At 47.6% G+C, this 24,837-nt stretch overlaps 1 protein-coding gene across 1 annotated transcript in view; it reads right to left on the bottom strand.

The window, feature by feature from the left end:
- The window catches only part of fam124a (family with sequence similarity 124 member A), a 57,707-nt gene that overhangs the window by 18,985 nt on the left and 13,885 nt on the right, over positions 1-24,837 (bottom strand). Inside the window, exon 3 of the mRNA XM_014165668.2 lies at positions 2,182-2,966. Coding sequence (XP_014021143.1) covers positions 2,182-2,966 — 785 coding nt within the window. The remainder of the gene's footprint in view (positions 1-2,181; positions 2,967-24,837) is intronic.

Here is a 24,837-nt window from a genome sequence, read left to right as displayed (position 1 = left end):
GTTAAGATCAGCGTAGAAAACACACAAAATGGCAGCATTGGTCAGGAGCCCGTAAGACGCCATCTTTATACGGTTTCAGCATGAAATATCCTTTATATATATTTTTACACACAGTCATTTGACTATGTCTTTGTTGTAAATGTTATGGTAACAAATTGGTGGCATTTGTGAAAAAACGTCAATAGTTGGACAAGATGAAGAGTTAAATGAAAAATAATACCATTGTCAATTGAATGTATGTCGTTTTCATTCAGCGATCACTATTTTCTCTTGAACCTTATGGTCTATCCACTAGAAACTCATACGCATACGTATAAAAAAAAAAGTTATTCAAGTATAAATAAAAGAAGTTACCATAGATTATCTGTTAATGACCAAAATTACAGAAGATTCCGGTAACTTTGGTAAATTACTGGTAGCTTTGCAACCCTAGGTAAGGTCTAGTTAATTATGTTAGTCCCCCAGAGTGAACGTGTGTGTGTGTGTGTGTGTGTGTGTGTGTGTGTGTGTGTGTGTGTGTGTGTGTGTGTGTGTGTGTGTGTGTGTGTGTGTGAAATCTGTGAATCTCCTTCAGGGTGGTCGTAGCAGTAGGACTTGTACACCTATCCCAGCCTGTGTTGGGATGGAGGGATGAGGGATGAGGGGTGGAGGAGGAGTGCAAATTGGAAAGGCTCAATGTTCCTTTGTCTGCTGAGTGGGACTGTTGTTTTTGGCTGCAGTCCCGTTCCCACTTAGAACCTGTAGTCTGTATGGTCTGTACGGTGGAGCCTTCTCTCTCTCTCTCTCTCTCTCTCTCTCTCTCTCTGTCTCTCTCTCTCTCTCTTTCTGTCCGTCTCTCTGTCTCTCTCTCTCTGTCTCTCTCTCTCTCCCTCTCTCTCTCTCTGTCCCTCTCTCTCTCTCCCTCTCCCTCTCTCCCCGTCTCTCTCTCTCTCCCTCTCTCTCTCTCTCTGTCTCTCTCTCTCTGTCTCTCTCTCTCTCTGTCTCTCTCTCTCTCTGTCTCTCTCTGTCTCTCTCTCTCTCTCTCTCTCTCTCTCTCTCTCTCTCTTCCTCTCTCTCTCTCTCTCTCCCCTCTCTCTCTCCTCTCCCCTCTCTTTCCCCCTGCTCTCTCTCCCTCTCTCTCCCCCTCTCTCTCTCTCCCCTCTCTCTCTCCCCCTCTCTCTCTCCCCCTCTCCCCTCTCTGTCCCCCCCTCTCTCCCTGACTGCCTCTCTCTCTCCCTCTCTGTCCCCCCCTCTCTCTCCCTCTCTGTCCCCCCCTCTCTCCCTCCCTCCCTCTCTCTCCTCTCTGTCCCCCCCTCTCCCTCTCTGTCCTCCCCTCTCTCTCCTCTCTGTCCCCCCTCCCTCTCTCTCTCTGTCCCCCCTCTCTGTCCCTCCCCCCCTCCCTCTCTCCCTCCCCTCTCTCTCTCTGCCCCCCCTCTCTCCCTCCCTCCCTCTCTCTCCTCTCTGTCCCCCCCTCTCTCCCTCCCTCCCTCTCTCTCCTCTCTGTCCCCCCCTCTTCCTCTCTGTCCTCCCCTCTCTCTCCTCTCTGTCCCCCCCTCCCTCTCTCCCTCCCCTCTCTCTCTCTGTCCCCCCCTCTGTCCCTCCCTCCCTCTCTCTCTCTCTGTTTCCCTGATGACTACACACAGTGTGAACCTAATCTCCAGTAAGAGAGAGTGTGGATGTGGTGTCACCCTAACTACACGTCTGAAGGAAGACTGTATGAAGCCCACCTGGAACATCACACACACACACACACACACACACACACACACACACACACACACACACACACACACACACACACACACACACACACACACACACACACACACACATTTCACTTCTACTGTTGCTTAGCAACAACACACTCTACCTCCAGTGAGTGCCAGAGCTCATGTCTGTGGTCTGGTCTGCCTGTCGTCATCATTTAAGGGTTGTTCTTAGTTCATAGTCTGACTGCTGCTGGGAAATATACTGTGCATGTTGTTCATCTACGGCCTTGGCAACACAAACGTGTACAACACACACACACACACACACACACACACACACACACACACACACACACACACACACACACACACACACACACACACACACACACACACACACACACAGAGACACACAGACACAGAGACAGAGAGACAGAGACACAGACACACAGACACACAGAGACAGAGACAGACACACACAGCAGTATCTCACCTGCAGCAGTATCTTATTCCCGTCGTAGTCTTCAGTCTGCCAGCGTACCTCACTGATGGGGGTACAAGGGTACGGCAGGAGGGGCACCAACGCCCCAACGTCCCTCACCCTCATCTCTATCACCGCCGACTCCGTAGGAGCGGGGCTCTGGCCCCTCGGCAACCGCTTGAATGACAGTTGGATCTCGGTATCCGGGTTGGAGTACACCACAAAAAAACAAAAGTCTTCTTTCTTCTGGGCCAGCTTCCTCTGGAGGATCATCCGGTACATGCGCACCATGTCCCGGAAGCTCTCGTAACGGCAGTAGACTGTGAAGCGTACAATCTCTTTACCGTAGTGAACCTGGCGAACCGCCCACAGAGGAGTCCCCGGGGCCAGGGTGAAGAAGTCTTGGCTGCAGGGAGTCAGCGGGAGCATCCTACGGCCGTTGTTGACCCTCTCGGTGTGGTGGAAGTGCCAGGGGGGTCGCTGGAGAGCACGGTGTAAGGTCACGATCTGCTCCTCGCCCCCGTACTGCTCCTGCAGGAAGAGGATGACGGCCAGCGCCGGCTGGCACTGCGGAGGGCCGTGATTGGCTGAAAAAGATGCCGCAGCCTGACATGATTGGCGCTTGGGCTTCTGTTGCCAGGCGGCTCTCTCGGAGACGCGGAAGAGCTGCAGTTCAGGGTGGACCCAGGCCAGGACAGTGTCGGCAGCATGCTGCAGGGACTTGGCCTTGCCCGGGTCCGTAATGAGGTGAACACTGACCAGGAAGGGATCCTGCAGCTCCACCATGGATAACTCACCTCCAACACAGACAGAGAGACAAGAGGATGAGGAGGATGAGGAAGAGGAGGAGGAAGAGAGAACAAGAAACAGAAGAAGAAGAAGCCATTAGAAATTATATTGTGAATCTGAAAACATTTATTTACCAAAAAACTTCTCTCCCTCCCCTCTTTCTCTCTCACCCTCGTCTCCTCCCTCCTCCCTCCCTCCCTCCCTCCCTCCCTCCCTCCCTCCCTCCCTCCCTCCCTCCCTCCCTCCCTCCCTAATAGGCCCATGCAGAGCAGGGTTCTGTTGTCTCATTAGCAGCTCGTTAGTGAGGCCCAGAAAAACACACACACACACACACACACACACACACACACACACACACACACACACACACACACACACACACACACACACACACACACACACACACACACACACACACAGAGGAATGCTCCAGAGACCGGCAGGAAACTCAAACCTGGTGTGCCCCCATCCTGACCCCCTGACCAACTGAGTCAGAACTCAAACCCCCACAGGCACGGGCGGACTGAGTGATTTGGAGGCCTCAGGCAGAGGCCAGTCTGAACACCCATGTAAGTTTAAATGGGTTTTATAGAGACGTAATTTAACTGTAAAAACGTATTATCTTTTAAATGTGCCATGAACACAACCAGTCATGATGTTTTCATCTGATTGTCAAATAAATCCCATAAAAAGTAGGTTGCTTTCTCACGTTTATCCAAAATAATTCCAGCATCCGATTAGTGCCGTGCGCACACACCAACTTTCCTAGATAGCAACCTAACGAGTGAAACACCGTCCCCTCTGTCTTACTGTACACTGAGTGAACAAAACATTAAGAACACCTGCTCTTTCCATGACACAGACTGACCAGGTGAATCCAGGTGAAAGCGATGATCCCTTACTGATGTCACTTGTTAAATCCACATCAATCAGTGTAGATGAAGAACAGAAGACAGGTTACAGGAGGATTATTAAGCATTCAGACAATAGAGACATAGATTGTGTTTGACTGCCATTCAGAGGGTGAATGGACCTTTGGGTTTTTTCACTCTCAACAGTTTCCCGTGTGTGTATCAAGAATGGTTCACCACCCAAAGAACATCCAGCCAACTTGACAGAACAGTGGGAAGCATTGGAGTAAACATGGAACACTGTGGAACACTTTTCGACACATTGTAGAGTCCATGGCCCCCGAAGAACTGAGGCTGTGTACGTAGCCTGTGATATCTGATGTCTTTTAACTAGAGAAATGTGTATTGTATAAAGGCCAGATCGTTCTTCAAGATGTTCATCATAGATGACCAGCAGGGTCAAAGAGTAATAATCACAGTGGTTGTAGAGGGTGCAACAGGTCAGCACTTCAGGGGTAAATGTCAGTTGGACTTTCATAGCCGATCATTCAGAGGTTGAGACAGCAGGTGTTGTAGAGAGTGAGAGAGAGCCAGAGAGAGAGAGTGGGTAAAAAACAGCAGGAGTTGTAGAGAGTGAGAGAGAGCCAGAGAGAGAGAGAGGGTAAAAAACAGCAGGTGTTGTAGAGAGTGAGAGAGAGCCAGAGAGAGAGAGGGTAAAAAACAGCAGGGCTGGGACAAGGTAGCACATCCAGTGAACAGGTCAGAGACATATCCTGGTCTGTTTTGTTTAACGTTTCTGTTCAATGTCTTGTTTAATGTTCCTGTTCAATGTTTTGTTTAACGTTTCTGTTCAATGTCTTGTTTAATGTTTCTGTTCAATGTTTGGTTTAACGTTTCTGTTCAATGTTGTCGCGTCCTGACCAGTATAGGGGTTATTTGTTATTGTAGTTTGGTCAGGACGTGGCAGAGGGTATTTGTTTTATGTGGTTCGGGGTGGTGGTTTTGTTTAGAAGGGTGTTTGATTTATTATTTCCGGGTTTTGGGTTATGTTCTATGTTTTTGTATTTCTATGTTCTTTCTAGTTTAGTATTTTCTATGTTAGGTAATTGGGTGTTGGACTCTCAATTGGAGGCAGGTGTTTGTAGTTGCCTTTGATTGAGAGTCCTATATATAGGGATGTGTTTTGTTTGTTAATTGTGGGTAGTTGTTTTTGCATTGCGTTGGTGTAGCCTGCAAAACTGTTTCCTGTTCTTTGTTTATTGTTTTTGGTGTTCACATTTAATAAATTATAATGTTGAGCACGCAACCCGCTGCGCCTTGGTCCTCTCTTCACGAAGACAGCCGTTACAAATGTTTTGTTTAACGTTCCTGTTCAATGTTTTGTTTAACGTTCCTGTTCAATGTTTTGTTTAACGTTCAATGTTTTGTTTAACGTTCCTGTTCAATGTTTTGTTTAACGTTCCTGTTCAATGTTTTGTTTAACGTTCAATGTTTTGTTTAACGTTCCTGTTCAATGTTTTGTTTAACGTTGCTGTTCAATGTTTTGTTTAACGTTGCTGTTCAATGTTGTTCAATGTATTGTTTAACGTTCGCGCTCAATGTCTCAATGTCAATTACCTGCTGAAATTGTTGCAACCCCTATTACTAGCCTGTTCAACCTCTCTTTCATGTAGTCTGAGATCCCCAAAGATTGGAAAGCAGCTGCGGTCATCCCCCTCTTCAAAGGGGGGACACTCTTGACCCAAACTGCTACAGACCTATATCTATCCTACCCTGCCTTTTCTAAGGTCTTCGAAAGCCAAGTCAACAAACAGATTACCGACAATTTCGAATCCCACCGCACCTTCTCCGCTATGCAATCTGGTTTCAGAGCTGGTCATGGGTGCACCTCAGCCACGCTCAAGGTCCCAAACGATATCTTAACCGCCATCGATAAGAAACAATACTGTGCAGCCGTATTCATTGACCTGGCCAAGGCTTTCGACTCTATCAATCACCACATCCTCATCGGCAGACTCAACAGTCTTGGTTTCTCAAATGATTGCCTCGCCTGGTTCACCAACTACTTCTTTGATAGAGTTCAGTGTGTCAAATCGGAGGGCCTGTTGTCCGGGCCTCTGGCAGTCTCTATGGGGGTGCCACAGGGTTCAATTCTTGGGCCAACTCTCTTCTCTGTATACATCAATGATGTCGCTCTTGCTGCTGGTGAGTCTCTGATCCACCTCTACGCAGACGACACCATTCTGTATACTTCTGGCCCCTCTTTGGACACTGTGTTAACAACCCTCCAGACGAGCTTCAATGCCATACAACTCTCCTTCCATGGCCTCCAACTGCTCTTAAATACAAATACAAGTACAACTAAATGCATGCTCTTTAACCGTTCGCTGCCCGCACCTGCCCGCCCGTCTAGCATCACTACTCTGGACGGTTCTGACTTAGAATATGTGGACAACTACAAATACCTAGGTGTCTGGTTAGACTGTAAACTCTCCTTCCAGACTCACATAAACCATCTCCAATCCAAAGTTCAATCTAGAATTGGCTTCCTATTTCGCAACAAAGCATCCTTCACTCATGCTGCCAAACATACCCTCGTAAAACTGACCATCCTACCGATCCTCGACTTCGGCGATGTCATTTACAAAATAGCCTCCGATACCCTACTCAATAAACTGGATGCAGTCTATCACAGTGCCATCCGTTTTGTCACCAAAGCCCCATATACTACCCACCACTGTGACCTGTACACTCTTGTTGGCTGGCCCTTGCTTCATGCTTGTCGCCAAACCCACTGGCTCCAGGTCATCTACAAGACCCTGCTAGGTAAAGTTCCCCCTTATCTCAGCTCGCTGGTCACCATAGCAGCACCCACCTGTAGCACACGCTCCAGCAGGTATATCTCTCTGGTCACCCCCAAAGCCAATTCCTCCTTCGGCCGCCTCTCCGCCTCTCCCTCCTTCCCTGCTGCCAATGACTGGAACGAAATACTAAAATCTCTGAAACTGGAAACACTTATCTCCCTCACTAGCTTTAAGCACCAGCTGTCAGAGCAGCTCACACATTACTGCACCTGTACATAGCCCATCTATAATTTAGCCCAAACAACTACCTCTTCCCCTACTGTATTTATTTATTTATTTATTTTGCTCCTTTGCACCCCATTATTTCTATTTCTACTTTGCACTTTCTTCCACTACAAATCTACCATTCCAGTGTTTTACTTGCTATATTGTATTTACTTTGCCACCATGGCCTATTTATTGCCTTTACCTCCTTTATCTCACCTCATTTGCTCACATTGTATATAGACTTATTTTTCTACTGTATTATTGACTGTATGTTTGTTTTACTCCATGTGTAACTCTGTGTTGTTGTATGTGTCAAACTGCATCGCTTTATCTTGGCCAGGTCGCAATTGTAAATGAGAACTTGTTCTCAACTAGCCTACCTGGTTAAATAAAGGTGAAATAAAAAAATAAAATAAATAAAACTGTTTTGTTTAACGTTCCTGTTCAATGTTTTGTTTAACGTTTCTGTTCAATGTTTTAAAAGGTTCCCTCAATGCTCAGACAATGAATGTTATAAAGAAAGAGGTCATGTTTAGCTCCTCTCTCTCCCTCTCTCTTCTCTCTCTCTTTTCCTCTCTCTCTCTCTCCATCTCTCTCTCTGCCTCTGGGGGCTCGTCCCAGTTTATTTGTCCGGTAAGGTTGAGGGCACATTAGGCCGAGGGAACCGGCTCACAGCATTTTCCCTACCCTTATCACATCAAGAAGACTGTGTGTGTGTGTGTGTGTGTGTGTGTGTGTGTGTGTGTGTGTGTGTGTGTGTGTGTGTGTGTGTGTGTGTGTGTGTGTGTGTGTGTGTGTGTATGCCTGTGTGCGTGAGTGTGTACGGATGTCGGAAAAAAGAAAGTGTGTGTGTGTGTGTGTGTGTGTAAGTTGGCACATGCAGGTGTTTGGGCATTGCAAGTGCTAGACAGGAGACCCTCTCAGAAAGTACACTTCCTGATCGGATGACTAACAAAGCATCCAGCAACATTCAGATTACATTACAAAGTACTGCTGATCCATGGCCTTTCACAGACAATAATACTGCAAGATGGCTTCTCTCAATGACAGTGTCCACTATTAATCAAATGTATTTATAAAGCCCTTCTTACATCAGCTGATATCTCAAAGTGCTGTACAGAAACCCAGCCTAAAACCACCAAACAGCAAGCAATACAGGTGTAGAAGCACGGTGGATAGGAAAAACTCCCTAGAAAGGCCAGAACCTAGGAAGAAACCTAGAGAGGAACCAGGCTATGAGGGGGGGCCAGTCCTCTTCTGGCTGTGCCGGGTGGAGATTATAACAGAACATGGCCAAGATGTTCAAATGTTCATAGATGACCTAGATCACTAACAGATCTCAGAGAGACAGCAGCAAAGTGTCTTCATTAGTCTCATTAAGTTGAGTAGAAGACAGGAGTCAAGTCCAAATCAAGGGGGATAAAAGTGACAGGACAGACAGACACACCAGGCTGGATAGAGCACAGAGACAACAGGCTGGATAGAGCACAGAGACAACAGGCTGGATAGAGCACAGAGACAACAGGCTGGATAGAGCACAGAGACAACAGGCTGGATAGAGCCCAGAGACAACAGGCTGGATAGAGCACAGAGACAACAGGCTGGATAGAGCCCAGAGAAAACAGGCTGGATAGAGCCCAGAGACAACAGGCTGGATAGAGCACAGAGACAACAGGCTGGATAGAGCACAGAGACAACAGGCTGGATAAAGCACAGAGACAACAGGCTGGATAGAGCACAGAGACACCAGGCTGGATAGAGCCCAGAGACACCAGGCTGGATAGAGCACAGAGACAACAGGCTGGATAAAGCACAGAGACAACAGGCTGGATAGAGCCTAGAGACACGAGGCTGGATAGAGCACAGAGACAACAGGCTGGATAGAGCACAGAGACAACAGGCTGGATAGAGCACAGAGACACCAGGCTGGATAGAGCCCAGAGACACCAGGCTGGATAGAGCACAGAGACAACAGGCTGGATAAAGCACAGAGACAACAGGCTGGATAGAGCACAGAGACAACAGGCTGGATAGAGCACAGAGACAACAGGCTGGATAGAGCACAGAGACACCAGGCTGGATAGAGCACAGAGACACCAGGCTGGGTAGAGCCTAGAGACACGAGGCTGGATAGAGCACAGAGACACCAGGCTGGATAGAGCCCAGAGACACCAGGCTGGATAGAGCCCAGAGACACCAGGCTGGATAGAGCCCAGAGACACCAGGCTGGATAGAGCACAGAGACACCAGGCTGGATAGGGCCCAGAGACACCAGGCTGGATAGAGCACAGAGACACCAGGCTGGATAGAGCACAGAGACACCAGGCTGGATAGAGCCCAGAGACACCAGGCTGGATAGAGCCCAGAGACACCAGGCTGGATAGAGCACAGAGACACCAGGCTGGATAGAGCCCTGAGTCACCAGGCTGGATAGAGCACAGAGACACCAGGCTGGATAGAGCCCAGAGACACCAGGCTGGATAGAGCCCAGAGACACCAGGCTGGATAGAGCCCAGAGACACCAGGCTGGATAGAGCCCAGAGACACCAGGCTGGATAGAGCCCAGAGACACCAGGCTGGATAGAGCCCAGAGACACCAGGCTGGATAGAGCCCTGAGACACCAGGCTGGATAGAGCCCAGAGACACCAGGCTGGATAGAGCCCAGAGACACCAGGCTGGATAGAGCACAGAGACACCAGGCTGGATAGAGCCTAGAGACACGAGGCTGGATAGAGCCCAGATACACCAGGCTGGATAGAGCCCAGAGACACCAGGCTGGATAGAGCCCAGAGACACCAGGCTGGATAGAGCCCAGAGACACCAGGCTGGATAGAGCCCAGAGACACGAGGCTGGATAGAGCCCAGATACACCAGGCTGGATAGAGCCCAGAGACACCAGGCTGGATAGAGCCCAGAGACACCAGGCTGGATAGAGCCCAGAGACACCAGGCTGGATAGAGCCCTGAGACACCAGGCTGGATAGAGCCCAGAGACACCAGGCTGGATAGAGCCCAGAGACACCAGGCTGGATAGAGCACAGAGACACCAGGCTGGATAGAGCCTAGAGACACGAGGCTGGATAGAGCCCAGATACACCAGGCTGGATAGAGCCCAGAGACACCAGGCTGGATAGAGCCCAGAGACACCAGCCTGGATAGAGCCCAGAGACACCAGGCTGGATAGAGCCCAGAGACACCAGGCTGGATAGAGCCCAGAGACACCAGGCTGGATAGAGCCCAGAGACACCAGGCTGGATAGAGCCCAGAGACACCAGGCTGGATAGAGCCCTGAGACACCAGGCTGGATAGAGCCCAGAGACACCAGGCTGGATAGAGCCCAGAGACACCAGGCTGGATAGAGCACAGAGACACCAGGCTGGATAGAGCCTAGAGACACGAGGCTGGATAGAGCCCAGATACACCAGGCTGGATAGAGCCCAGAGACACCAGGCTGGATAGAGCACAGAGACACCAGGCTGGATAGAGCACAGAGACACCAGGCTGGATAGAGCCTAGAGACACGAGGCTGGATAGAGCCCAGATACACCAGGCTGGATAGAGCCCAGAGACACCAGGCTGGATAGAGCACATAGACACCAGGCTGGATAGAACCCAGAGACACGAGGCTGGATAGAGCCCAGAGACACCAGGCTGGATAGAGCCCAGAGACACCAGGCTGGATAGAGCACAGAGACACCAGGCTGGATAGAGCCCAGAGACACCAGGCTGGATAGAGCCCAGAGACACCAGGCTGGATAGAGCCCAGAGACACCAGGCTGGATAGAGCACAGAGACACCAGGCTGGATAGAGCACAGAGACACCAGGCTGGATAGAGCCCAGAGACACGAGGCTGGATAGAGCCCAGATACACCAGGCTGGATAGAGCCCAGAGACACCAGGCTGGATAGAGCACAGAGACACCAGGCTGGATAGAACCCAGAGACACGAGGCTGGATAGAGCCCAGAGACACCAGGCTGGATAGAGCCCAGAGACACCAGGCTGGATAGAGCACAGAGACACCAGGCTGGATAGAGCACAGAGACACCAGGCTGGATAGAGCCCAGAGACACCAGGCTGGATAGAGCCCAGAGACACCAGGCTGGATAGAGCACAGAGACACCAGGCTGGATAGAGCACAGAGACACCAGGCTGGATAGAGCACAGAGACACCAGGCTGGATAGAGCCCAGAGACACCAGGCTGGATAGAGCACAGAGACACCAGGCTGGATAGAGCCTAGAGACACCAGGCTGGATAGAGCACAGAGACACCAGGCTGGATAGAGCACAGAGACACCAGGCTGGATAGAACCCAGAGACACCAGGCTGGATAGAGCCCAGAGACACCAGGCTGGATAGAGCACAGAGACACATATAGGGAAGAACACACAGTCCATCAGTTGCCTGCTCTGATTAGCCTCAATCTGTAACCTCTCTCTCTCTCGTTCTCTCTCTCTGACACCAAACTGCTCGTATTAGCCTTTCTCTCTCCCTCAGTCTCTCTCTCCCTCTCAATTCAGAGGGCTTTATAGACATGGGAAACATATGTTAACATTGCCAAAGCAAGTGAGGTAGATAATATACAAAAGTGAAATAAACCACAAAAATGAACAGTAAACATTACACTCACAGAAGTTCCAAAGGAATAAAGACATTACAAATGTCATATTATGTCTATATACACAGTGTTGTAACGATGTGCAAATAGTTCAAGTACAAAAGGGAAAATAAAAAAGCAGAAATATGGGTTGTATTTACAATGGTGTTTGTTCTTCACTGGTTGACCTTTTCTTGTGGCAACAGGTCACAAATCTTGCTGGTGTGATGGCACACTGTGGTACTTCACCCAGTAGACATGGGGGTTTATCAAAATCAGTTTTTTTTCCCGAATTCTTTGTGGATCTGTGTAATCTGAGGGAAATATGTGTCTCTAATATGGTCATACATTTAGCAGGAGGTTAGGAAGTGCAGATCAGGTTCCACCTCATTTTGTGGGCAGTGTGCACATAGCCTGTCTTCTCTTGAGAGCCAGGTCTTCCTTTGGCGGCCTTTCTCAATAGCAAGGCTATGCTCACTGAGTCTGTACATAGTCAAAGCTTTCCTTAAGTTTGGGTCTTCAGTGTTTTAGTCTCTATCTCTTCAGTGTTTTAGTCTCTCTCTCTCTCTCTCTCTCTCTCTCTGTCTCTCTCTCAGCTGCTCTTATTAGCCTCAGAGTTTTAACCTCTGACCCCCTCTCTCTTTAGCTTTGAGACTAATTAATTCCAGTTTAACTAAGCCAAGGGAGGGAGAGCTGCTCCTGTCCTGTTGGGAGACAAGAGCAGGGTGTTATAAAGCTCTCTAGTCACTAGCGTGACACTAAACCCTTAATCTGCTCTCACAGCTCACAACACTATTACATTTAGCAGAGGCTCTTATCCAGAGTCACATACATTGGGGCGGCAGGTAGCCTAGTGGTTAGAGTGTAGGGGTGGCAGGTAGCCTAGTGGTTAGAGTGTAGGGGAGGCAGGTAGCCTAGTGGTTAGAGTGTAGGGGCGGCAGGTAGCCTAGTGGTTAGAGTGTAGGGGCGGCAGGTAGCCTAGTGGTTAGAGTGTAGGGGCGGCAGGTAGCCTAGTGGTTAGAGTGTGGGGGCGGCAGGTAGCCTAGTGGTTAGAGTGTAGGGGTGGCAGGTAGACTAGTGGTTAGAGTGTAGGGGCGGCAGGTAGCCTAGTGGTTAGAGTGTAGCCTAGTGGTTAGAGTGTAGGGGCGGCAGGTAGAGCCTAGTGGTTAGAGTGTTGGACTAGTAACTGAAAAGTTGCAAGATTGAATCCCTGAGCTGACTTGGTAAAAATCTGTCATTCTGCCCCTGAACAAGGCAGTTAACCCACTGTTCCTAAGCTGTCATTGAAAATAAGAATTTGTTCTTGACTGACTTACTTAGTTAAATAAAGGAGGAATTAGGGTGCCTTGCTGAAGGGCACATCTATGGATTTTTCACCTAATCGGCTCGGGGATTTGAACCAGTGACCTTTCGGTTACTGACCCAACAATCAACCGTCAGGCTACCTGCCGACCAGATGTAACTCTGTCACTGTGCTAAAGTAATCCTTCTAACCCCCCCTTAAAAGATTTAGATGCACTATTGTAAAGTGGTTGTTCCACTGGATATCATAAGGTGAATGCACCAATTTGTAAGTCGCTCTGGATAAGAGCGTCTGCTAAATGACTTAAATGTAAATGTAAATGTGCTCACGTTCTGACTAGAGCTAACGTATCTGAACAGAGACTAACACACACAAACACATGTACACAAACACAGACACTTTCTCTTAGCCTACACACTTGGCCCCCCTCCCCTCCCGTCCCCTATACACACACAGTCTCGTCTTCTCTACATTTAACCAGCAACACATGTGAGCAGACATTAGCGTTGCAGAGCCTCCACACAAACAGATGATAATGTGGGACAAAACAATAATGTTAACATTTGGCTTTACACAATTAAACTAGGGCCTGTGTGTGTGTGTGTGTGTGTGTGTGTGTGTGTGTGTGTGTGTGTGTGTGTGTGTGTGTGTGTGTGTGGTGCATCAGGGGAGATCTGTCCGGCTGGCTGCCCTGAATGGATGGAAGGAAAAACAACTGAGAGAGGAAAGTCAAGATGGGGGGGGCCCCCCCTTCTAGCATGTTTTGTTGTTTTTACGCCCGAGTTCCAACATTGATACGTCACTATAACTGATGCCCTGTAAATTACATCTTAACGGTCTGGTTGAATAGGTCCTGAACAGTCAAAATCATGTTTTCAATGATATTTAGATGAAACCAGATCAAAGTAGAAGTACCAACGTATGAAAAAGAAATGACTGTTGCTTCTACATTGACTAAGGTTTGATCATAAAGATACTAGTTTCCCCCCCTCTGTCCCCCCCCCACCCCGGTCAAACACTTTGGATTCAGGAAGTGCAATTTTTGTGACATCACAAACAAAGACACATTTTTACTACACCAATGGTACCGTCTTATTCTCTTAACTCATTTAAATAAGTACCACCTTGTAACCAACGTGGCAGAAGGTGTGTTTTGCAGAGCGGGCGTGGTTGACATCGCTAGATAGCTAACCTACACTGGTGTCAACATCTAACTGCAGCGTGTCAAAAAATATCATTTGAGGTTTCCCCTATTCATCTAAGACAAAGACAGTTACAGGTTTCTGCTTTTAATCTGTCTGGTGTTAGCTAGCTAGGTTTATATGGATCTATTTACCCCTTATTTGACCAGGTAAGTTGACTGAGAACACATTCTCATTTACAGCGACGACCTGGGGAACAGTTACAGGGGAAAGGAATGGGGGGGATGAATGAGCCAATAGGAAGCTGGGGATGATCATGTCTTCAGCCGGGGGGGGGGGTTGCCCAAAACTCTGACGCAGTTGTCAAGACATCAAGAGACATGACAAATGGAAAATGTATACTAACTTTATTTGCATACCAGCTCCCCGCCCACTCAGCATACTAGCTCCCCGCCAACTCATTCCACCAGCTCCCCGCCCACTCAGTCCAATAGCTCCCCGCCCACTCAGCATACTAGCTCCCCGCCCACTCAGCATACTAGCTCCCCGCCCACTCAGTCCACTAGCTCCCCGCCCACTCAGCATACCAGCTCCCCGCCAACTCATTCCACCAGCTCCCCGCCCACTCAGTCCACTAGCTCCCCGCCCACTCAGCACACTAGCTCCCCGCCCACTCACCATACTAGCTCCCCGCCCACTCATTCCACTAGCTCCCCGCCCACTCAGCATACTAGCTCCCCGCCCACTCATTCCACCAGCTCCCCGCACACTCATTCCACCAGCTCCCCGCCCACTCGGTCCACTAGCTCCCCGCCCACTCGGTCCACTAGCTCCCCGCCCACTCGGTCCACTAGCTCCCCGCCCACTCAGCATACTAGCTCCCCGCCCACTCGGTCCACTAGCTCCCCGCCCACTCAGCATACTAGCTCCCCGCCCACTCAGTCCACTAGCTCCCTGCCCACTCAGTACACTAGCTCCCCGCCCACTCAGCATACTAGCTCCCTGCCCACTCAGCATACTAACTCCCCGCCCAATTTGAAATGAGAGAAAAATACATTTATTGCAAATGTTGAGCATTTTTATCAGGAAAACATATTATGGGTGATGTTTTAGTTGCTCAAAAGGCTATTTTACATGGAAATCAGAATGACTGTTCTCGACCTTAAGGAATAACTGCATGGTGAGCGAACCTGCTATAATGGGTAGAACAGGTACCCACTAAACACATGCAGGGTGAATGCACCAGGCTACTAGAGCTGTTCTTCTACAGTTCAACTTGGACGAGGACACCAGGATTATGAGGGATAAACAGGTGAAGGCTGAGAGATGAGAGAAGTAACATGGTGTCCCTATTGGTAACACTCTCTATCCCTTGCTCTCTCTCTCTCTCTCTCTCTAGGCCTTGCTCTCTCTCCGTCTCTCTCTCTATCCCTTGCTCTCTCTCTCCGTCTCTCTCTGGTCCAAGGTCAGGGGGAGTATCTTTCATCAAAGGAGTGAAGGAAATCAATGCTCCCCTTAACTCCCCTATTAGTGGAACATTGCATTTCCTATTTGGACCCCATGCACTTCTAACATATAATTGAATTTGGGACAAGAGAGGCAGTATACAGGTGGGTGAGCAGCATTAGTGGTAGGTTAACTATTGACATGCTATATTATGCTATGATACTTCACAAGTAATTCAGTTACTGAGTTGTATACAGCTGTAGACCTGTCCTTATTACAGCTGTAGACCTGCCCTTATTACAGCTGTAGACCTGTCCTTATTACAGCTGTAGACCTGTCCTTATTACAGCTGTAGACCTGCCCTTATTACAGCTGTAGACCTGCCCTTATTACAGCTGTAGACCTGCCCTTATTACAGCTGTAGACCTGTCCTTATTACAGCTGTAGACCTGCCCTTATTACAGCTGTAGACATGTCCTTATTACAGCTGTAGACCTGTCCTTATTACAGCTGTAGACCTGCACGTATTACAGCTGTAGACCTGTCCTTATTACAGCTGTAGACCTGCCCTTATTACAGCTGTAGACCTGCCCTTATTACAGCTGTAGACCTGTCCTTATTACAGCTGTAGACCTGCCCTTATTACAGCTGTAGACCTGCCCTTATTACAGCTGTAGACCTGTCCTTATTACAGCTGTAGACCTGTCCTTATTACAGCTGTAGACCTGCCCTTATTCCAGCTGTAGACCTGCCCTTATTACAGCTGTAGACCTGCCCTTATTACAGCTGTAGACCTGCCCTTATTCCAGCTGTAGACCTGCCCTTATTACAGCTGCTTTGAAAATACTATTTCAATTCACGTTAATTCCAAAAGAGCTCCAGCTCACTCTTTCACAGTCTATCTTTCCCCATAACAAGTCTGCCTACGTGTGTGTGTGTGTGTGCGTGTGTGTGAGTGCGTGTGTGTGTATGTGCGTGTGTGTGAGCATGTGTGTGTGTGTGTGTGTGTGTGTGTGTGTGTGTGTGTGTGTGTGTGTGTGTGTGTGTGTGTGTGGTGACTCGGGAGTTGTAAATCTAACACTCAACCTATAAATCTCCACTTATAACAACACAATGCAAGAACCACTAATATGTCTGATGTCAAGACAGAGAAACCAGTGACTTCGGATGATATACCTGTAGTGGAAAACATGAGTGCTTTCTCAATCCTGGTTCCACATCTGCACCAGTCCCTGAGGGCTGCACTATCCTGGATCTAAATCTGCACCAGTCCTTGAGGGCTGCACTATCCTGGTTCTAAATCTGCACCAGTCCCTGAGGGCTGCAGTATCTTGGATCTACATCTGCATCAGTCCAGTCCCTGTGGGCTGCACTATCCTGGTTCTACATCTGCACCAGTCCTTGAGGGCTGCAGTATCCTGGTTCTACATCTGCATCAGTCCAGTCCCTGTGGGTTGCACTATCCTGGATCTAAATCTTCACCAGTCCTTGAGGGCTGCAGTATCCTGGTTCTAAATCTGCACCAGTCCCTGTGGGCTGCACTATCCTGGTTCTAAATCTGCACCAGTCCCTGAGGGCTGCAGTATCCTGGATCTACATCTGCACCAGTCCCTGTGGGCTGCACTATCCTGGTTCTACATCTGCACCAGTCCTTGAGGGCTGCAGTATCCTGGTTCTACATCTGCATCAGTCCAGTCCCTGTGGGTTGCACTATCCTGGATCTAAATCTTCACCAGTCCTTGAGGGCTGCAGTATCCTGGTTCTAAATCTGCACCAGTCCCTGTGGGCTGCACTATCCTGGTTCTAAATCTGCACCAGTCCCTGAGGGCTGCAGTATCCTGGATCTACATCTGCACCAGTCCCTGTGGGCTGCACTATCCTGGTTCTAAATCTGCACCAGTCCCTGAGGGCTGCAGTATCCTGGTTCTACATCTGCACCAGTCCAGTCCCTGTGGGCTGCACTATCCTGGTTCTAAATCTGCACCAGTCCCTGAGGGCTGCAGTATCCTGGTTCTACATCTGCACCAGTCCAGTCCCTGAGGGCTGCACTATCCTGGTTGAAGAAACAGACTGAGCAACACAATTATGTGTCAGGGAGCAATGAAAACCAGGAAGGATGCTGCCAGCCTTCTAGAAATGGGGGTTTGCACCCCTGCAGTAGATTCTTTGCGTTTACACAGGCAACCCAATTCTGATATTTTGCCCGAATTGGCAAACGATCTGATCTTGATTGATCGAAATACCTATTAGTGGCAAAAGATCAGAACTGGGCTGTCTGTGTAAACGCAGCCATAGACAGACACCATCTGTTAGTGACAGGCTGGCCGTTGTCGTTGTAAGAAGACCCTCTCTCTGACTCCTATTCCTCCTGTTAGATGGCAATCAATCAATCTCCCTGGTTTGAATGAAACATCTATTCCAACGCTTTAAGAGGCCTCATTCTGGAAGAAAAGGTTTGCGATTTCAGTTTGTCTTCATGATGACATTCATTTACACGTTATGTTGTGTCTGTGGAAATTATAGGCCTGTGTATGGTTACTATGTGTGTGTGTGTGTGTGTGTGTGTGTGTGTGTGTGTGTGTGTGTGTGTGTGTGTGTGTGTGTGTGTGTGTGTGTGTGTGTGTGTGTGTGTGTGTGTGTGTGTGTGTGTGTGTGTGTGTGTGTGTGTGTGTGTGTGTGTGTGTGTGTGTGTGTGTGTGTGTGTGTGTGTGTGTGTGTGTCTGCGAGTTTGTGTGTGTGTGTCTGTGTGTGTCTGCGGGAAAGTCTGTGGTGGGCGTCTGTATTGTTTCAAATGGACCTCTGACCTCTGTGCTGTTTATCACTGAGCCCCCCCCTCTTTGGTCAGAGGACATCTATTACGCTGACAGGCCTCCGGTCACACGCACTGGGGACAGGGTCAAAGGTCGGCTAGGCTCAGTGGCGATGCAGCTGCCGTGACCAATGGCATTGGAGAAAGGTCATGTGATTGAGCGTCTGGAGCAGCTGGTTCCACACGGCCATTACATGCAAACCTCATCGGCTACGTTGTGTGCGCGAGCAAAATGAATGTACACATACAGTAGATGTTATACCATCACCCACACCGCTGGACCGAGCGTCTGTATAGCTGTATAGCTGTATAGCCAAGCGCTAAAATAGAAGAGGAAGACCCAAAGAATCTTCAAAGTATCCAGTCACCCTTGTCACAGACTGTTCTCTCAGCTACCGCACGGCAAGCGGTACCGGAGCGCCAAGTCTAGGTCCAAAAGGCTCCTGAACAGCTTCTACCCCCCCAAGCCATAAGACTGCTGAACAACTAATCAAATGGCCACCGGACTATTACATTGACCCCCCCACCTCCTCCATTTGTTTTGTACACTGCTGCTGCTCCCTGTTTATTATCTATGCATAGTCACTTCACCCCTACCTACATGTACAAATTACCTCAACTAACATGTTCCCCCGCACATTGACTCGGTATCGGTACCCCCTGTATATAGCCTCGCTATTGTTCTTTTATTGTGTAACTTTATTTTATTTAACTTTTTTTTTTTTACTTTAGTTTAATTAGTAAATATTTTCTTAACTCTATTTTCTTAAAATGATATTGTTGGTTAAGGGCTTGTAAGTAAGCATTTCACAGTAAGGTCTACACTGGTTGTATTCAGCGCATGTAACAAATACATTTTGATTTGATATCAGGAAGGTACCAGGAAGATATCAGGAAAAAAATGGGAAAATATCAGGAAGATACCATGAAGGTACCAGGAAGATACCAGGAAGATATCAGGAAGGTACCAGGAAGATACCAGGAAGATACCAGGAAGATATCAGGAAGGTACCAGGAAGATACCAGGAAGATATCAGGAAGGTACCAGGAAGATATCAGGAAGGTACCAGGAAGATATCAGGAAGGTACCAGGAAGATATCAGGAAGGTACCAGGAAGATATCAGGAAGGTACCAGGAAGATATCAGGAAGGTACCAGGAAGATATCAGGAAGGTACCAGGAAGATATCAGGAAGGTACCAGGAAGATATCAGGAAGGTATCAGGAAGATATCAGGAAGGTACCAGGAAGATACCAGGAAGATATCAGGAAGGTACCAGGAAGATATCAGGAAGGTACCAGGAAGATATCAGGAAGATACCAGGAAGATATCAGGAAGGTACCAGGAAGATATCAGGAAGGTACCAGGAAGATATCAGGAAGGTACCAGGAAGATATCAGGAAGGTACCAGGAAGATATCAGGAAGGTACCAGGAAGATATCAGGAAGGTACCAGGAAGATATCAGGAAGATATCAGGAAGATACCAGGAAGATATCAGGAAGGTACCAGGAAGATATCAGGAAGATATCAGGAAGGTACCAGGAAGATATCAGGAAGATACCAGGAAGATATCAGGAAGATATCAGGAAGGTACCAGGAAGATATCAGGAAGATACCAGGAAGATATCAGGAAGATATCAGGAAGGTACCAGGAAGATATCAGGAAGATATCAGGAAGATACCAGGAAGATAGGAACCCACGTGGATGCTAGAAAGACAAACGAGGAGAGATTCATTAAAGATAACGAATTAAAAACTAACTAGGTTTCCCGTTTATCTGTGGATAATTCATCAGAGTAGAGATTTTGTATGACTCAAAATTTTACATGGAACCAGCTGAAAAGAGGACGATATGCATGTCAGGTATACTAACAACCCAATGTTCATCTCCTAGGACAAACTAGCTAGCAACAGCTAGCTGGCTAAATGTCCATGAACCTTTCATGTGTGTTTCAACCTGCCCCAAAATCAATATAGTTGGTTGGGATATTTTAACCTGTGTGTCATGATCGTCTGGTGTGGATGGACAAAATCAATATAGTTGGTTGGGATTTTTAACCTGTGTGTCATGATCGTCTGGTGTGGATGGACAAAATCAATATAGTTGGTTGGGATATTTTAACCTGTGTGTCATAATCGTCTGGTGTGGATGGACAAAATCAACACTCACGTTGCCGGTGTAGTCAGCATGTTAGCCAGTATGTTGTGTGTGTTTATGTGTGTTTATGTGTGTTTATGTTCACCTCTATGTGGGACAGTCAGTGTGTTACAGAGTAGAGGACAGTCAGTGTGTTACAGAGTAGAGGACAGTCAGTGTGTTACAGAGTAGAGGACAGTCAGTGTGTTACAGAGTAGAGGACAGTCAGTGTGTTACAGAGTAGAGGACAGTCAGTGTGTTAAAGAGTAGAGGACAGGCAGTGTGTTACAGAGTAGAGGACAGTCAGTGTGTTACAGAGTAGAGGACAGTCAGTGTGTTACAGAGTAGAGGACAGTCAGTGTGTTACAGAGTAGAGGACAGTCAGTGTGTTACAGAGTAGAGGACAGTCAGTGTGTTACAGGGCATAGAGGACAGTCAGTGTGTTACAGAGTAGAGGACATGGACAGTCAGTGTGTTACAGAGTAGAGGACAGTCAGTGTGTTACAGAGTAGAGGACAGTCAGTGTGTTACAGAGTAGAGGACAGTCAGTGTGTTACAGAGTAGAGGACAGTCAGTGTGTTACAGAGTAGAGGACAGGCAGTGTGTTACAGAGTAGAGGACAGGCAGTGTGTTACAGAGTAGAGGACAGGCAGTGTGTTACAGAGTAGAGGACAGGCAGTGTGTTACAGAGTAGAGGACAGTCAGTGTGTTACAGAGTAGAGGACAGGCAGTGTGTTACAGAGTAGAGGACGGTCAGTGTGTTACAGAGTAGAGGACGGTCAGTGTGTTACAGAGTAGAGGACAGTCAGTGTGTTACAGAGTAGAGGACAGTCAGTGTGTTACAGAGTAGAGGACAGTCAGTGTGTTACAGAGTAGAGGACAGTCAGTGTGTTACAGAGTAGGGTAGAGTTAGGACGATATATGCTAATATGGAGTATCGACCATATGACATTGACGATGTGCAAGACGATATCGTACAGTTTTATCAGCTAGGCTGTATCAATATAAAGTCTAAATTCATTAACTAGGCCTCATTTTTTTTCGCCATAAGAGTATTTTTATTCATGAGAAGGTGACTATAATATCATAACTAAGCACAAAAAATAGCAGAATTATTTAATCATTAGAAAAATGGTAATATTAGAGACGGAGAGCCCTGTGTATCCTCTCTCCAGAGGCATGTCTACCGCTCTGACTCTCCGGTGTGTGTGTGTGTGTGTGCGTGTGTGCGTGTGTGCGCGTGTGTGTGTGTGCGTGTGTGCATGCGTGTGTGTGTGTGTGTGTGTGTGCGCGTGTGTGTGTGTGTGTGTGTGTGTGTGTGTGTGTGTGTGTCCAGTGCTTAGGGCTGGTTTGGACAGAGGGCAGAGGTTATGATAGAGGGGCTGAGGGTTGAAACCAACTGTGAAAACAAAAGTCTCTGTCAGCCTTGTATACACAGAAAGAGACATAAAGAGACAGGGAGAGAGATAATGACGGGTTACACACACACACACACACACACACACACACACACACACACACACACACACACACACACACACACACACACACACACACACACACACACACACACACACACACACACACACACACACACACACACACCATATGCTGCTGCCACTCTGTACTTCAATCTACTCTTATTATTACTATTATTATTATTATGCCTGAATACTTTACCTTCACGTAGATACAGTGGGAAGAAAAAGTATGTTAACCCTTTAGAATTACCTGGATTTCTGTTTGTTTGTCTATTGTTGTGACTTAGATGAAGATCAGATCACATTTGATGACCAATTTATGCAGAAATCCAGGTCATTCCAAAGGTTTCACATACTTTATCTTGCCACTGTACACTACATGACCAACAGTATGTGGACACCTGCTCGTCGAACATCTCACTCCAAAATCATGGGTATTAATATGGAGTTGGTCCCCTCATTTGCTGCTATAACAGCCCCCAGTCCTCTGGGAAGGCTTTCTACTAGATGTTGGAACATTGCTGTGGGGATTTGCTTCCATTCAGCAGTAAGAGTATTAGTGAGGTCAGGCACTGATGTTGGGTGATTAGGCCTGGCTCGCAGTCAGCGTTCCAATGCATCCCAAAGGTGTTTGATGGGGTTGAGGTCAGGGATCTGTGCAGGCCAGTCAAGTTTTTTCACATCAATCTCGACAAACAATTTCTATATGGAACTCACTTTGTGCACGGGGGCATTGTCAAAAATACAAAATAGCCTCCAATACCCTACTCAATAAACTGGATGCAGTCTATCACAGTGCCATCCGTTTTGCCACCAAAGCCCCATATACTACCCACCACTGCGACCTGTACGCTCTCGTTGGCTGGCCCTCGCTTCATACTCGTCGCCAAACCCACTGGCTCCAGGTCATCTACAAGACCCTGCTAGGTAACTACAAAAATCTCTAAAACTGGAAACACTTATCTCCCTCACTAGCTTTAAGCACCAGCTGTCAGAGCAGTTCAGAGTTTCCTGCACCTGTACATAGCCCATCTATAATTTATCCCAAACAACTACCTCTTCCCCTACTGTATTTATTTATTTATTTTGCTCCTTTGCACCCCATTATTTCTATTTCTACTTTGTACTTTCTTCCACTACAAATCTACCATTCCAGTGTTTTACTTGCTATATTGTATTTACTTTGCCAGCATGGCCTCTTTTGCCTTTACCTCCCTTATCTCATCTCATTTGCTCACTTTGTATATTGTCACAGGGGTCGTGGAATGGAGACCAAGACGCAGCGTGGATAGTGCTCATTCTTGATTCTTTAATGAAGACACTTTAACAAAAAACAACAAAACGACCAACAACAGTCCGGTCAGGTACACTTAGACTAAAACGGGAAACAACTACCCACAAACCCCAAAGGAAAATAGGCTGCCTAAGTATGGCTTCCAATCAGAGACAACTAAAGACACCTGCCTCTGATTGGAAACCATACCCGGCCGAACATGGAAAAACAACACATAGAAATAGAAAACTAGAACACTCCCACATGTAAACAGAAAACCCCAAAACCCACACAAAACAACCCCCTGCCACGCCCTGACCATTCTACTATGGCAAATGAACTCTTTACCTGGTCAGGACGTGACATATATAGACTTATTTTTCTACTATATTATTGACGGTATGTTTGTTTTACTCCATGTGTAACTCTGTGTTGTTGTATGTGTCAAACTGCTTTGCTTTATCTTGGCCAGGTCGCAATTGTAAATGAGAACTTGTTCTCAACTTGCCTACCTGGTTAAATAAAGGTGAAATAAAAAATAAAAAAAAATAAAAGATGTCATGCTGAAACAGGAAAGGTAGTGTACTCCTGGCATCCGTCAAACCCAGATTCATCCGTTGGACTGCCAGATGGTGAAGCGTGATTCATCACTCCAGAGAATGTTTCCACTGCTCCAGAGTCCAATGGCGGCGAGCTTTACACCACTCCAGCCGACGCTTGGCAATGCGCATGGTGATCTTAGGCTTTTGTGGGGTTCCTCTGCCATGGAAACCGATTTCATTAAGCTCCCGACGAACAGTTGTTGTGCTGACTTTGCTTCCAAAGGCAGTTTGTAACTCGCCAGTGAGTGTTGCATTCGATGACAAACGCGCTTCAGCACTCGGCAGTCCCATTCTGTGAGCTTGTGTGGCCTGATACTTCGCGGCTGAGCCCGTGTTGCTCCTAGACGTTTCCACTTCACAACAACAGCCCTTACAGTTGACTGGGGCAGCTCTAGCAGGGCAGAAATTTGACGAACTGACGTTTTGGAAAGGTGGCAATCTACGATTGAAAGTCACTGAGCTCTTCAGTAAGGCTATTCTTTTGCTAATGTTTGTCTAAGGAGATTGCATGGCTGTGTGCTCGATTTTACACACCTGTCAGCAACGGATGTGGCTGAAATAGCTGAATCCACTCATTTGAAAGGGTGTCCTCATACTTTTATACATAGAGTGTATCTACCTCAAATACCTCGTACCCCCTGCATATTGATCTGGTACTGGTACTCCCTGTATACAGCTCCACATTGACCTGGTACTGGTACCCCCTGCATATTGATCTGGTACTGGTGCTCCCTGTATACAGCTCCTCATTGACCTGGTACTGGTACCCCCTGCATATTGATCTGGTACTGGTGCTCCCTGTATATAGCTCCACAATGACCTGGTACTGGTACTCCCTGTCTATAGCTCCACATTGATCTGGTACTGGTACTCCCTGTATATAGCTCCACAATGACCTGGTACTGGTACTCCCTGTATATTGCTCCACATTGATCTGGTACTTCCTGTATATAGCTCCATATTGACCTGGTACTGGTACTCCCTGTATATAGCTCCACATTGATCTGGTACTTCCTGTATATAGCTCCATATTGATCTGGTACTTCCTGTATATAGCTCCATATTGACCTGGTACTGGTACTTCCTGTATATAGCTCCATATTGATCTGGTACTTCCTGTATATAGCTCCATATTGACCTGGTACTGGTACTTCCTGTATATAGCT

The sequence above is a fragment of the Salmo salar genome, chromosome ssa21 (genome assembly GCF_905237065.1).
Source record: "Salmo salar chromosome ssa21, Ssal_v3.1, whole genome shotgun sequence".
Taxonomy (NCBI): domain Eukaryota; kingdom Metazoa; phylum Chordata; class Actinopteri; order Salmoniformes; family Salmonidae; genus Salmo; species Salmo salar.
This window is presented reverse-complemented; position numbering and strand designations above follow the sequence as displayed.